This window comes from Formica exsecta, unplaced genomic scaffold (assembly GCF_003651465.1).
Source record: "Formica exsecta isolate Colony F162 unplaced genomic scaffold, ASM365146v1 scaffold395, whole genome shotgun sequence".
NCBI classification, from domain to species: domain Eukaryota; kingdom Metazoa; phylum Arthropoda; class Insecta; order Hymenoptera; family Formicidae; genus Formica; species Formica exsecta.
The window spans coordinates 597,382-609,751 of NW_021851188.1; the positions used below are offsets into that span (position 1 = coordinate 597,382).

Here is a 12,370-nt window from a genome sequence, read left to right on the forward strand (position 1 = left end):
TATATATATATATATATATGTACAAGTTAGTATTTTATTATTTTCACAATTAAATTATTGTTTGCAAAATTATCAAATAAATAAGATGAAACGGACAAATGAGAGCTAACGCGCTAGATGAGGGGCGCCAAAAATATATTATTCCTTGTATGTGTAATTGGGTTTATTAGACGTTTCGCGGTCCAAATATTGGACCATTTTTAGTAATTGTATATAAATACAAAAATAAAAATAAATAAAATCAGAATATGAAAGAGACTTATATAAAAGGAGCGGGCGTATGTACTTTGACATAGTATAAATAATGTTAGGAGCGTGTCGAGCGAGCCGCATTTGTTAACAGTGACAATACTAATGATATGTGAATTTTCGAAACACGAAGATTACGATCGATATATAAACAGACATACATAATATTGCGGTGTCTTAAATTTTTTTCAATTTGTGTATTATTGATAAATATCTTTTGTCTATTTGATTTGTATCGTTGTGGAGTTAAACTATTTTTTTGTCATTTAATACAGTTTAAATCTCCACAACAATATAGATCAGTTAAACAAAAGATATTTACCTATAATAGACAACTTGAAAAAATGTAAACTATCTTTTCGTCATTTAATAAAGTTTAAATCTCCACAACAATACAGATCAGTTAGACAAAAGATATTTATCAATAATAGACAACTTGAAAAAAATTTAAGTCATCGCAATATTATGTATGTCTGTTTATACCTCCACTGTGTAACCTTCGTGTTTTGAAAATTCACATATCATTAGTATTATCACCGTTGACAAGTGCGGTTCGTTCGACACGCTCCTAACATTATTTATACTCCTATGTCAAAGTACATACGTCCAAAGTACATACGTTCTTCTATGTAAGTCTCTTTTATATTATATTTGTATACAATTACTAAAGATGGTCCAATATTCGGACTGAACGTCTAATAAACACAATTAATTACACATATGAGAAATAATATATTTTTGGCGTTCCTCATCCAGCGCGTTGACTCTCGTTTGCCTATCTCATCTTATTTATTTGTGGATATTCATTATTTAGAGCTTAATATACTAAGTTATCTTAAAATTATTAAAATTGCTTATAATTTATGTATATATACAGGATGCTAAATTTCAAACGTAACAGGCCGAATATCTCGATAACTAAATGAAATGTCGAGGTCCGGTTTTTTTTACGCGTCCATCCAAAGTCAAATTCTTTTTATCAAAATCTGTCCGCCTCGAAATAATACAGCTTAAAAAAATCGGACTTCAATATTTCATTTAGTTATTCGGCCTGTTATGTCTGAAATTTATCATCCTGTATATATATAGGATTTAGAAATAATTTTAAAGAATCTTTACGAGTAAAAATTTTGTATTTATATCTAAATGTTATGACTGTATATATACCTATCATTTCCTTTCCAACGTTCTAATTTTGGAGCAGTAATGTTGCACAAAGTAATTGTTACTTCAGGTGGAGGACCTCCCATAGGCTGTCCACGGATAACAACAGTATCTCCAGATGTCACCTTTGGAAGGAAAATTTAGCGTCATGAAAAAAATCTAGGTACTCCAGAAATATTTAACACTATATGATTTATTGAATGAGAATATTTATTACGCAATTGTTAATAATTTTCATAGAACTTTTCCAAGTTATAACAAACTCTTAGCAAAAATATTTGACTAAAGAAGTAAAGAGAGTAAAGGAAGAGATAAGGAAGCAAAATAAAAACATTATATTAAGTATTCTCATTAATGTTTTACAAATATGTGATACAATGCTTCAAAGCACATGGAACGTCACCAGGGTTGCCAGACTTCAGTTTTTAGTCTTTAGACGAAAAATAGAAAAACTCCCAACCGTTCTCAATCAGATTTTTTTTTCTTTTTTGTATACATTCCTACAATTTCACGTTTCTGACCACACTATTTATTTTGTAACCATCATTTATGTGCTTGTTTGATTATGCAATCTTTCTTTCTTTTTTTTTAGATAATCTCTGGACGAGCCATTATACCGACCTGACAACCCTGAAAATGCCGCTAAGATGATACTTCAGATATCGTAACCATATGTTCTATAGCCTGTTTCCTGCCAGCTGGGCGAGCAGACAAGAAGTCAACATCACACGGCGGCAATAACGAGTCACAAGAATCGCTGACGAAACACGCGTGAATTCATCGCAATAGGCCGGCATGATCCGCGGTGTGAATTCTCACCTGTTTCACCACTCCATTTCTCAATTTTACTGGTGCCTGAGGTGCGCTCATGATGCGTTCCACAATGTTCTCCGAAGAAATGGAATTTCGCAGTTAACGTCGATTCTATTAGCGCTCCACTCGTGCGCTCTCGGATCCAATTATGTATAGCTGCAGCTCGAGTTCTGTGAGATAATTTATCGCTCCTCTTGTGTATTATTATTAAAAATACGCGAGACTACGCTCAGGAGTAAATTGACATGTTGGGCTGTAATACGGTCAGAGAAGCAAAGACTGGCGGTCACTCACGCTTTCCACGTATCATGCGGAGTAGTAGTTGTCCGGCACGAGCGCAATCTACATCAAAAACACGCTGAGAAATTCGTTTGATTTGGTGGTGATGTGGCAACACGCGACATACAGCACGCGGCACGGTGTCGCACCCTATGCTGCGACTTCGAGCTTCGAGCTTCGAGCTTCGAGCCTCGAGCCGTCGAGCACGAGAAGAGGTAGCGAGAAATTGAATCGAAATGATCGAAATCGTATGTAGATCGAACGAATCATTTCTTTTAACTGCATTATCAACGACATTATTATTAAAGACGACCAACCACGAACAATTTTCGTGACTATCAAGGGAGCTTACTAATTCTATTTTTTTTAATCAAAAAAATTTTTTTTTTATGCTTTCTAATAAGAAAATAGGATATCCTTCGATCCTTTTTTCAATGCCCGAATATATATTTAATTTATAATATATATTTTATTTCGTTTCAAATGCAAAGAATTCTAGGAAGTGCGAGTAAAACGAACAGACCTTCGATATCACACAATTGGATATCAAATAGAGAACTTTGAAGGCTTGAAAATTTTTCTACTTGGTAGCCAATTGTGTGACATTATGTTTATATATATTTCTTGTTAAAAAGCTCCCTAAACGTGAATATTTTAGCTTAGTCAGCTATTATTCTATTATTGAATATATCGATCTTTTATATAGCTGTTTGAAGAATAACAAATACGAAATGTTTTACCCCATATCAAATCTACTATTATGTCACTGACAATGCTACTTATATTCACAATAGAGCGTAGAGAGTTTTCCTAATACACGCTAATAAAGTTGACAGACTTTAGTAATATTAATAAGTGAAAACAATCTAATTTATCATCGCACATATCAGTCTTTAATATCATTTCAAACTCACAAAATCTTCATATACAGACATGTATAATTTTCATTCATTCGTTTTTGAAATGAACGAATTAAATTTTAAGTACAATTTTGTGTGTGATAAGTTTGGAATTTATATTCTCTTAGTGAATGTATTAGCCATAGATATTAAAATTATCTTTAACAAGCTTTCAACTAAAATATTATAAAAATTTCGACATATCTATAATATATCTTGTTTAGCATTGCAATGAGATATGAACACTAATAATCGTATGGTATTTCAGTGTAATTATGTGAACAGTATAATTTTTTCTCTTATCTATTACATTTTTCTATATATCCTACGATGATTATATTCTAGCGCATGTTCTTTGACTTGAACAAAGAAATGGAAAAGATGGGAAAGATGCAATCACCAACGAGGTGATATAATAATAAATATTTTAATATTTGTATCTTTTTATCTTCCACATAGAATTCTATAAATAGTTGTAAACTTAGAAAAACATGATATTTAATCATTTTATTGATGGAAATATTAATGCTATTTATAAAGTTTAAAATATCCATAATTTCCTCATCAAGAAAGGGAAAAATAAAGCATACTTAATATTTAAAGCATAATTAAATAGAACAATCTTTCTTATTTTTCTAGTTTTAAAATCCATAGAAAATGAGACTTTTACTTAATCTTAAAGTAAAAATTTTACTTAAGTTTAACTTGAAATTAAGTTTAAAATAAAAGAATTTTTACTTGAAAATTGTTATTTAATTTTACTTTAATTTTTCTCATTTTCGACGAGAAAAGTATTTTGTAAGAATATTTTGAACTTTAAATAGAATTAATATTTATTTAATATTTTTTTTTGTTTTTTAAATACAAATTTATATCTGTTTTTCGAATTTATATCTATTTGTAGGATTCTATGTGGAAGATAATAAAAAGTTGCAATATCTTATAACTATTTTCATGTTAAAAAAAAAAAAACGCTAAATATTTTTTTGTATTTTTTTATGGATGGATGAATCTAAATAAGAACTTAATACATAAATCTTAATCTACTTCTTCCATCCTCGACGCTTCTTCCGCATCACCCTCCAACGTCGGTACTTCCGTCTCCATCTTTTCATCTTCGGGAGTCGGCGTATCCTCATCATCAAAGCCCAAACCGAGTTTGATCATCCTGTATATTCTGGATGCGTGAACCTGAGGATCCTCGAGGGCGAAACCAGATGACAGGAGAGCAGTCTCGAACAGCAACATGACTAGATCTTTAACAGACTTATCGTGCTTATCAGCTTCAGCCTTTTGCCTCAAATTCTCCATGATAGGATGATCGGGATTGATCTCCAAATGCTTTTTCGCGGCCATGTATCCCATGGTGGATGTATCTCGGAGAGCTTGCGCCTTCATGATCCTTTCCATATTCGCCGTCCAACCATACTGTGACGTGACGATACAGCAAGGCGAATCGACCAATCTGTTGGATACAACTACCTTTTCGACTTTTTTGTCCAAGATATCCTTCATGACTTTGCAAAGGTTCTCGAACTTGGCCTTGTCTTCCTCGCGCTTCTTCTTTTCCTCCTCATCCTCTGGCAATTCCAAGCCCTCCTTTGTGACTGATACCAACTGCTTTCCATCAAATTCCTTCAACTGCTGGACGACGTACTCATCAATAGGTTCAGTCATATAGACGACCTCGAAACCGCGCTTCTTTACGCGCTCCACAAATGAGCTGTTGGCGACCTGCTCCCTACTCTCGCCAGTGATGTAGTAAATGTGCTTCTGGCTATCTTTCATCCTGCCGACGTAATCTTTAAGCGAACACATTTCGTCACCAGATGCAGAAGTGTGATAGCGCAGCAACTCTGAAAGCTTCTTCCTGTTTTGGCTGTCCTCATGGATACCCAGTTTCAGATTCTTGCTGAATTGCTCATAGCACTTCTTATAGTTCTCCTTATCCTCCGCCAATTCTTCAAAGAGCTCCAAGCACTTCTTAACAAGATTTTTCCTGATAACTTTCAAGATCTTATTCTGTTGCAACATTTCACGAGAGATATTCAAAGGCAGATCTTCGCTGTCTACAACACCTTTGATGAAGTTCAGATACTCAGGAATCAAGTCTTCGCAGTTGTCCATGATGAAGACACGTCGTACATACAACTTGATGTTGTTCTTCCTCTTCTTGTTCTCAAACAGATCAAATGGTGCACGACGTGGAATAAACAGCAGCGCTCTGAATTCCAACTGCCCCTCTACAGAGAAATGTTTCACAGCTAAGTGATCTTCCCAATCATTGGTCAAGCTCTTGTAGAATTCACCATACTCTTCCTGCGTAATGTCATCTGGATTCCTTGTCCAGATTGGTTTCGTCTTGTTCAATTCCTCGTCTTCAGTGTACTTCTCCTTGATAGTCTTCTTCTTCTTCTTTTTCTCATCTTTGGGTTTATCCTCTTCCTCATCCTCACCGACATCTTCGATCTTTGGCTTTTCGTCTTCAGTCTCGCCCTCCTTTGCAGGTTCCTCCTCCTCATCCTCGCTCAGTTCCTTATCACGCTCCTTCTCTACAACGAGCTTGATGGGATAGCCAATGAATTGAGAATGTTTCTTTACAATCTCCTTGATTTTTGATTCCTCCAAATATTCCGTTTGATCTTCCTTGATGTGCAAGATAATCTTTGTGCCTCGTCCAATGGGTTCGCCATTGTCAGGACGAACAGTGAATGAACCTCCAGCGGCAGATTCCCACAAGTATTGCTCATCGTCATTGTGCTTCGAGATTACAGTGACTTTGTCAGCCACGAGATACGCCGAGTAGAAACCTACACCAAACTGTCCAATCATGGAAATATCAGCACCTGCCTGCAAGGCTTCCATGAATGCCTTTGTACCAGACTTGGCAATAGTACCCAGATTGTTTACAAGATCAGCTTTGGTCATACCAATGCCACTGTAAAAAAAAAAAAAAAAAAAAAAATTTAAAAATTACTTCATCAATATACATTGTGTACATGTACATCTCTATAGAAAATTGATACTTACGAATCAAGAATTGTCAAGGTACGGTCATTTTTGTTTGGTACAATCTTAATGAACAGTTCCTTGCATGTATCCAGCTTGGATGGGTCTGTGAGAGATTCATATCGTATTTTGTCCAATGCCTAGACAAATTTATGAAAAAATTAGTACTGTATTATTAACAAGGTTCGATTTTTCATTACACATCGAAATTTATACAAATATTTTTAATAATGCTTTTCATAAACTTCCAAATATATATAATAAAAAAGAGAATGTTCTCACAAAATTTTCTTTCGGATTAAAATATAACTACAACGCGTTTATCAAAATTTAATAAAATATAAAATTATCACGTGCATTAAAATAATTTCGAGTAAAGAAATGCGAAAATGGGGCACGATGATCATTGATTTTTTTTTTTTTTTTATCGATAATATATAAGCCACTTACATCGGACGAATTGGAGATCAATTCTCGGATGAATATTTCCTTGTTCGAGTAGAAGGTATTAATAATCAGGCTCATCAACTGAGCGATCTCGGCCTGGAAGGCGAAGGTCTCAACATCGTTAGCATCCGCCATGCTTACGTCCTCTGGCATCTTTTTCAGTTTATTATTTAACTGATGTTAGACAGATGTTGATCACAGCTGAATTAAAAGCACACGAATGCACTTGCGTCGTAATCGCAGTCCTTATTCGAGAAGAAGACGAGCTCGACGAGAGAAAATTTCCTTGGAGCAGCGACGCGTCCTCCACGCGGTCACTTTGAAGAGTATTGAATAGTGGCGCGCAGCAGCTGCTTTTATCGAGTCCTGAAGATTCTAGAATGTTTGAGAACGGAAGCCCGCCCGGCTTCTAGAAGCTTCTATCAAGTTAGCTCCTCGAGGCCGTTTGGGGGCAGGAAATTACGACGCTAATGTTAATTATATTGTTGCACAATTTCGAGAGTCAATTAATACGACACGTCGCGTGTAATTTTCCGAACAACGCGCGTTCGCTTGTATCGATTCGTAGCTTCAGTCCCGCGACTAGCGTGGTAACAGGAAATGACGACATCTTCCTGGCGTCTAGAACCATCGCGATAGCTCGAAACATGCTTTTCGAATAAACGTTCGGGTGCGAGCGCGTGCGCGGCGTTGCCTGTGTGTCGTCTGTGTGCGTGCGTCCACGCACGTGTAATCGACCGCGTTTTGGCGTTCAAGGATTCCAGTATTTTCTGTTTAACGTATCAAGGAATCATCTAGGCGTTTCATACGCTTTGAAAACGCAATCTTGCATTGTCTGAGAATATTTTTTTACCCAGACTTTTTTTGTCAAAGAATTCAGAGACTTATCAGAGAATTTTTTATACATGAACGTAGGTGAAATTAATTTATTTTTGCATAGTAATTAAGTTATGATTCATGCAGTTTTCAAGCTACATATTTATATGATTATTCACGAGCATCCTCGCGATTCCTGATATTTCATATATTTCTCGAAAACAGTTTCTATTTTATTGATACGATCGACCTTGTGGCATTTCTTTATCTCTACATAATAAATATTTGCCATGAATTGTATTTATTCTTGACATGTATGCGAATTGAGTCGAAACGTTGATTTTATTACGGCACATTGAATCATTTACTTCAGTAACGAAAGTATCAGAATTAGATGTACACGGAGAGAGAGTGTGTCTCATCGTTTATGTTTATGCATATTTCACGTTCCATTGTTACGTAGCATCCGTGTGAACGCGTTTTTGCAGATTCATGGATCCCGGAATACTTTCCAGACTGATCCCTCAGAACAAAGAGCATGTACGACCCGCCTGCAAAAAATGCGGATACGCCGGACACTTAACCTATCAATGTCGCAATTTTATCAAAATCGATCCCAACAAGGAGATCGTGCTGGACGTCAGTAGCACGAGCTCGGACAGCGACGAGAATTATGTAACCCCGTTGACAGAATTACGGGAACGTGAATTGAAGAAGAAGCTGAAGGAGGCTAAGAAAAAGCGCAAGGAGAAGAAGTCCAAGAAGAAGCGTAAGAAACGCGAGAGGTCGGACAGCAGTGACAGCGAGTCCGAGTCAGAAGCGTCCAGCGAGGAAGAAAAGAGACATAAACATAAAAAGAAAAAGAAAAGCTCCAAACATAAGAAACGTAAGAAGCATAAAAAGGACAGTTCATCCGAGAGCAATGAGGACAGTGATAAAAAATAAATTGTGATCGTGAGTTATGAGCCAATCCTTCCAGTTCATTCCAATTTATTCTATCATTGAATATTAAACGTTGAATGATTATGACTTTTTGTCATTATATATGCATCTCCTTCTTACATATACTGACTCAGCACATGTAACACGAATATTTTTCCATATATAAAAGACGAAGAATACGTTTGTAATATTTTGATGTAAACTCTTTCAGTGATTGCCTCAAAAACTGCATCTATCCTACAAAATATCGATTATTTCACGAAAACGTGCTCTTTTACATTTTTCATCAATTTATTTTAATCTCATTGATCTCTAATTGTAAATTTAATTGACCTTTTTTTCTTCGTATTTCGAATTTACAATAAAGGCGACATGACAATAGGCAAAATAAACGGATTTTTATTCGTCTTGCTTGGACTCCGTACAACATCATGGTAATCTGTTTTCTAGGCTCATGGCGGCTGAAAGAATCCAAGCATCGGATTGGTCTACGAGCTAAAATTACTGCACGTGTCAACCAATCGGGTGGATTTAGATGACGCTACGCCATTTTTTATTGATCCGCTATATTCATCATCACATACTGCTCGAGGAAATATAGACAAAAGATTTTCTTGAAGGAGAGAAGAATTATTTTGCGAATTATTAATAACAATGACGCGACATGCGAGGAATTGTACTGCGGGTGCAGTGTACACGTATCACGAGAAAAAGAAAGATGCTGCGGCATCAGGTTATGGTACTAACACTCAACGAGTGGGTAAAGATTCTGTCAAGGATTTCGACTGCTGTTGCTTGACTCTACAACCTTGTAGGAATCCAGTAATAACGTACGTATCTTATGGAATATATATATTTGCATATTTCTGCTTAGGTGAATATTTTTGTCATAATCTATGTTGTTGTTACAGAAAGGATGGCTATCTATTTGATAAAGAGTCGATACTGGAATATATTTTGACTAAAAAGAGGGAATATACAAGAAAATTAAAGGAGTATGAAAAGCAGAAGCAGAAAAAGGAGGTGAGCAAGTTGTACGGTCATTAAAAAGTTTAACTAGTTAATACAGTATTTATATTGTTATTGATATATTTGTTACAGGAACAGTTGCAAGAACAAACTGCTAATGAAGAATTGAAGAAGCTGCAGAATTTTCTGAAAGATGAAAAAACTATTGTATCAAATGGTTTGAGCACAACGGACGGAGTTTCTGTATCTAATATGAAAAATGGCAAAGACAAAGTGTTACCAAGCTTCTGGATACCTTCTAAGACACCGGAAGCAACGGAAACCTCCTTACAGAAGCCTGACAAGACTATCTATTGTCCTGTCAGTGGAAATCCATTGAAAGTGAAAGATTTGATTCCTATAAAATTCACACAAGTTAAGGATCCAGATGACAAGAGATCGCTTATCGTCAAACAAGCACGATACATGTGTCCCATTACACATGACATCCTGGGCAACAATGTGCCTTGCGCTGCGATAAAGACAACGTAAGGGAAATGAATTTCTACATTCTTTTACAAGTCGCAAATATTAATTTCATTATGTTATTGCTGTTTAAATATTTTTTGTTTATAGCGGCGATGTGGTCACTATGGAATGTGTGGAAAAATTAATAAAAAAAGACTGGATTAATCCCTTGGACAATTCTAAACTAACGCCATCTGATATTATCCTTTTACAAAGAGTAAGTAATATAAATAACATATAATATTGAGAGCATTAATATATATATATATATATAATTAAAAAATATATCCACGTCTGTCATTTCTCAGGGTGGTACTGGTTATGCATCTGTTAATGACTCATTAGAGGGTAAGCACGAAAGACCGGTGTTGCAGGCGTGAGGGGCAATTTGTATAACTTTATGGTAAATAAGTTTTTCAGGTGTAATTAAGGATGTACAAATTTGAATGTAGATAAAAATCTGCAAATTAATTAAGCATTAATTATTATTTATGTATTTTATTTAATACATTTATTTTCAAATAAAATATGTTCAAACATTACAAGCATTAGCGTTCTTATATATATATATATTGGGTATATATATATGTTTGAGAAATATGATATAATTTAGTTCAATTAATAGTATATAGGGAGCACATTGTAAAATACACGAATGTATATACATATAAAACATATAATGCTATCATTAATATGCGCGATTTTATGGGATAATATTTATGAGAATATTTAATTGTTAAAATTCAAATTTACATTAAGAAAAATACAAATCATCTCGGGATCTTGTGCACTTGACTAAAATAAAATAAATATACATTCAGGCAAAGAAGATTCCGAATTGATTTTCTTTTACACACAGAAAAAAAAAGGATTAAAATAAAGTATAGAAATATCAAATTATAATTTTATCATAATGCTGATCGTTTCAATATTTTCATATTTGTAGCGACAAAATGGAGTTATATGATGGAATGCGTCTGAAAAAATATCATAGAAAAAAAACGAGCTGAGAGAGAAAGAGAGACTTTCGAAGAAACCCTTCCTCCCCATCTTTCACCGAATAATTCCAGGATGTCGGCGTGCTTTGAAGTCGGCGGCGGACGGGGACAGTGGCGCCATCTCGGTAGAGGAGAAACACGCGCGCTCCGCCGGGTAAGCGGCAATCTTCGAGACGACGGTTGGACGATTCGTTGGTCGGATCGGCGCGCGCGTTCGAAAGACGGTGCGTTACGTGCGTGCGTGTATTTTCGCACGGTTTCGCGCTCAAACGTTACGGAGCGCGAAAGCGAGCTTCGTCGCCGGTGTGTCATGTGGATTTACGCTGCGCGGAGGACACTCGGAGCGATTCGGGAACACCGAACGGCGACATCGACGACGGCGGTGAGGTGAGTGCGTTCCCCGCGTTCAACTTTCGCGATTCCCGGAACGGGAATCGGCGGCGGCCCGCGAATCATCGCGACCCGAGTTATCGCGCGACGCAAAAGTGCCTCCGGCGCGTGTGTCCATTGTTCGCAATAATAAAGTTACGCGGAAGCAGTTTTATTCGCGGAATCAATCTCGGAGCGCGGCGACGATTTTCCTTCGCGTTTTCATCTATCGCGACGGATAATTATGATACTCGCAGCCGACGATATAAATACGTAAGTAGGACATGTAAATACATCGATTGTGTGGGATATAAAGTAGCCGGGGTGGAAGAGAATCTCGCGAGCGCATTTAACTCTGCATAATTTGATTATCCGTACATCGTCAGCTGTTTTATACACGCTGATATATGTGACAGAAGCTTCTGAAAGATATTATAAAAGCCCCGTTAAAAGGAAACGTTCTGATCCTTCAAGATGGCGTTTTTTTTTCGCGTCTCTTTTTTAAACATCTTTTATTTTAAACTTTCGCGTTCAAAACATTTCCTTATATATCAATTCGCAATCTTGACGCAATTTTAACAGAATCAACGTTTCTGGCGAATTATATTCATCGGTCCCTTCTTTCTTTCGAACAACTGCGAAGTTAGTCGAGTAAAAAAAAGCGCGGGAAAGCGCGAGTTCTCCGCGATAGCGAGACAACACGAGTATCATCTGACATGACACGTATGACACGCACGTAATGGACAAGATCGAGCGAAACAATTCGAAATCAACTTCCACGATGCCGTTCGTTCTATCGATTGCGCAAAGATATGACGTTCGGGGTATTTCTTTTTAATACGTCGCTCGACTGGTGCTTATCATCCGTTCAATTTGCAAACCCGCGCAATTGAAGCGAGCGAGCGGTTC

At 36.3% G+C, this 12,370-nt stretch overlaps 5 protein-coding genes and 1 long non-coding RNA gene across 8 annotated transcripts in view; 4 read left to right on the forward strand and 2 right to left on the reverse strand.

Moving 5' to 3' along the window:
• LOC115239798 (staphylococcal nuclease domain-containing protein 1) overlaps positions 1 to 2,368 on the reverse strand; it is a 7,443-nt gene extending 5,075 nt beyond the window's left edge. Inside the window, exons 1-2 of the mRNA XM_029814539.1 lie at positions 2,233 to 2,368; positions 1,417 to 1,538 (exon numbers count right to left, since the gene is read on the reverse strand). Coding sequence (XP_029670399.1) covers positions 1,417 to 1,538; positions 2,233 to 2,283 — 173 coding nt within the window. The 5' untranslated portion in view covers positions 2,284 to 2,368. The remainder of the gene's footprint in view (positions 1 to 1,416; positions 1,539 to 2,232) is intronic.
• Positions 697 to 4,003, forward strand: LOC115239806. Its single transcript, XR_003884677.1, has 3 exons — positions 697 to 878; positions 1,484 to 1,576; positions 2,006 to 4,003. It is a non-coding gene; the product is annotated as an uncharacterized LOC115239806 (long non-coding RNA).
• A 358-nt stretch (positions 4,004 to 4,361) lies between these two features.
• LOC115239799 (heat shock protein 83) lies at positions 4,362 to 7,256 on the reverse strand. The gene is made up of 3 exons (XM_029814540.1): positions 6,864 to 7,256; positions 6,435 to 6,553; positions 4,362 to 6,342 (listed from the first exon to the last, which is right to left on the reverse strand). The coding sequence occupies exons 1-3, from the start codon at positions 7,011 to 7,013 to the stop codon at positions 4,443 to 4,445; spliced, it is 2,169 nt and encodes a 722-aa protein (XP_029670400.1). The 5' UTR covers positions 7,014 to 7,256; the 3' UTR covers positions 4,362 to 4,442.
• A 157-nt stretch (positions 7,257 to 7,413) lies between these two features.
• On the forward strand, positions 7,414 to 8,806 carry LOC115239805 (protein SREK1IP1-like). The gene is made up of 2 exons (XM_029814555.1): positions 7,414 to 7,771; positions 8,165 to 8,806. The coding sequence occupies exon 2, from the start codon at positions 8,169 to 8,171 to the stop codon at positions 8,619 to 8,621; it is 453 nt and encodes a 150-aa protein (XP_029670415.1). The 5' UTR covers positions 7,414 to 7,771; positions 8,165 to 8,168; the 3' UTR covers positions 8,622 to 8,806.
• Positions 8,269 to 10,639, forward strand: LOC115239803 (nitric oxide synthase-interacting protein homolog). Of its 2 annotated transcripts, none has more exons than XM_029814552.1 (6): positions 8,269 to 8,562; positions 9,069 to 9,448; positions 9,530 to 9,641; positions 9,720 to 10,114; positions 10,203 to 10,311; positions 10,403 to 10,639. In XM_029814552.1, exons 2-6 carry the CDS (start codon positions 9,273 to 9,275, stop codon positions 10,472 to 10,474), a joined length of 864 nt encoding a protein of 287 aa, XP_029670412.1. In that variant the 5' UTR covers positions 8,269 to 8,562; positions 9,069 to 9,272; the 3' UTR covers positions 10,475 to 10,639. The 2 variants fall into 2 exon arrangements, with proteins under 2 accessions (XP_029670412.1, XP_029670411.1); XM_029814551.1 differs by having other exon boundaries at positions 8,271 to 8,630.
• A 626-nt stretch (positions 10,640 to 11,265) lies between these two features.
• Positions 11,266 to 12,370, forward strand: part of LOC115239796 (aryl hydrocarbon receptor nuclear translocator-like protein 1) — a 30,327-nt gene continuing 29,222 nt past the window's right edge. For both annotated transcript variants that reach the window (XM_029814528.1, XM_029814529.1), the window contains exon 1: positions 11,266 to 11,734. The gene's annotated coding sequence lies outside the window, so the exon portion shown is untranslated. The remainder of the gene's footprint in view (positions 11,735 to 12,370) is intronic.

Excerpts from the sequence above, each read along its gene's own strand:
- LOC115239799 (XM_029814540.1), bottom strand. The coding sequence starts at position 7,013 with ATGCCAGAGGACGTAAGCATGGCGGATGCTAACGATGTTGAGACCTTC. Across the intron at positions 6,554-6,863 it reads TGATCTCCAATTCGTCCGAT|GCATTGGACAAAATACGATA; the intron begins GTAAGTGGCTTA and ends AAATTTGTCTAG. Across the intron at positions 6,343-6,434 it reads ACCTTGACAATTCTTGATTC|TGGCATTGGTATGACCAAAG; the intron begins GTAAGTATCAAT and ends TTTTTTTTACAG.
- LOC115239805 (XM_029814555.1), top strand. The coding sequence starts at position 8,169 with ATGGATCCCGGAATACTTTCCAGACTGATCCCTCAGAACAAAGAGCAT.
- LOC115239803 (XM_029814552.1), top strand. The coding sequence starts at position 9,273 with ATGACGCGACATGCGAGGAATTGTACTGCGGGTGCAGTGTACACGTAT. Across the intron at positions 9,449-9,529 it reads TGTAGGAATCCAGTAATAAC|AAAGGATGGCTATCTATTTG; the intron begins GTACGTATCTTA and ends TTGTTGTTACAG. Across the intron at positions 10,115-10,202 it reads TGCGCTGCGATAAAGACAAC|CGGCGATGTGGTCACTATGG; the intron begins GTAAGGGAAATG and ends TTTTGTTTATAG.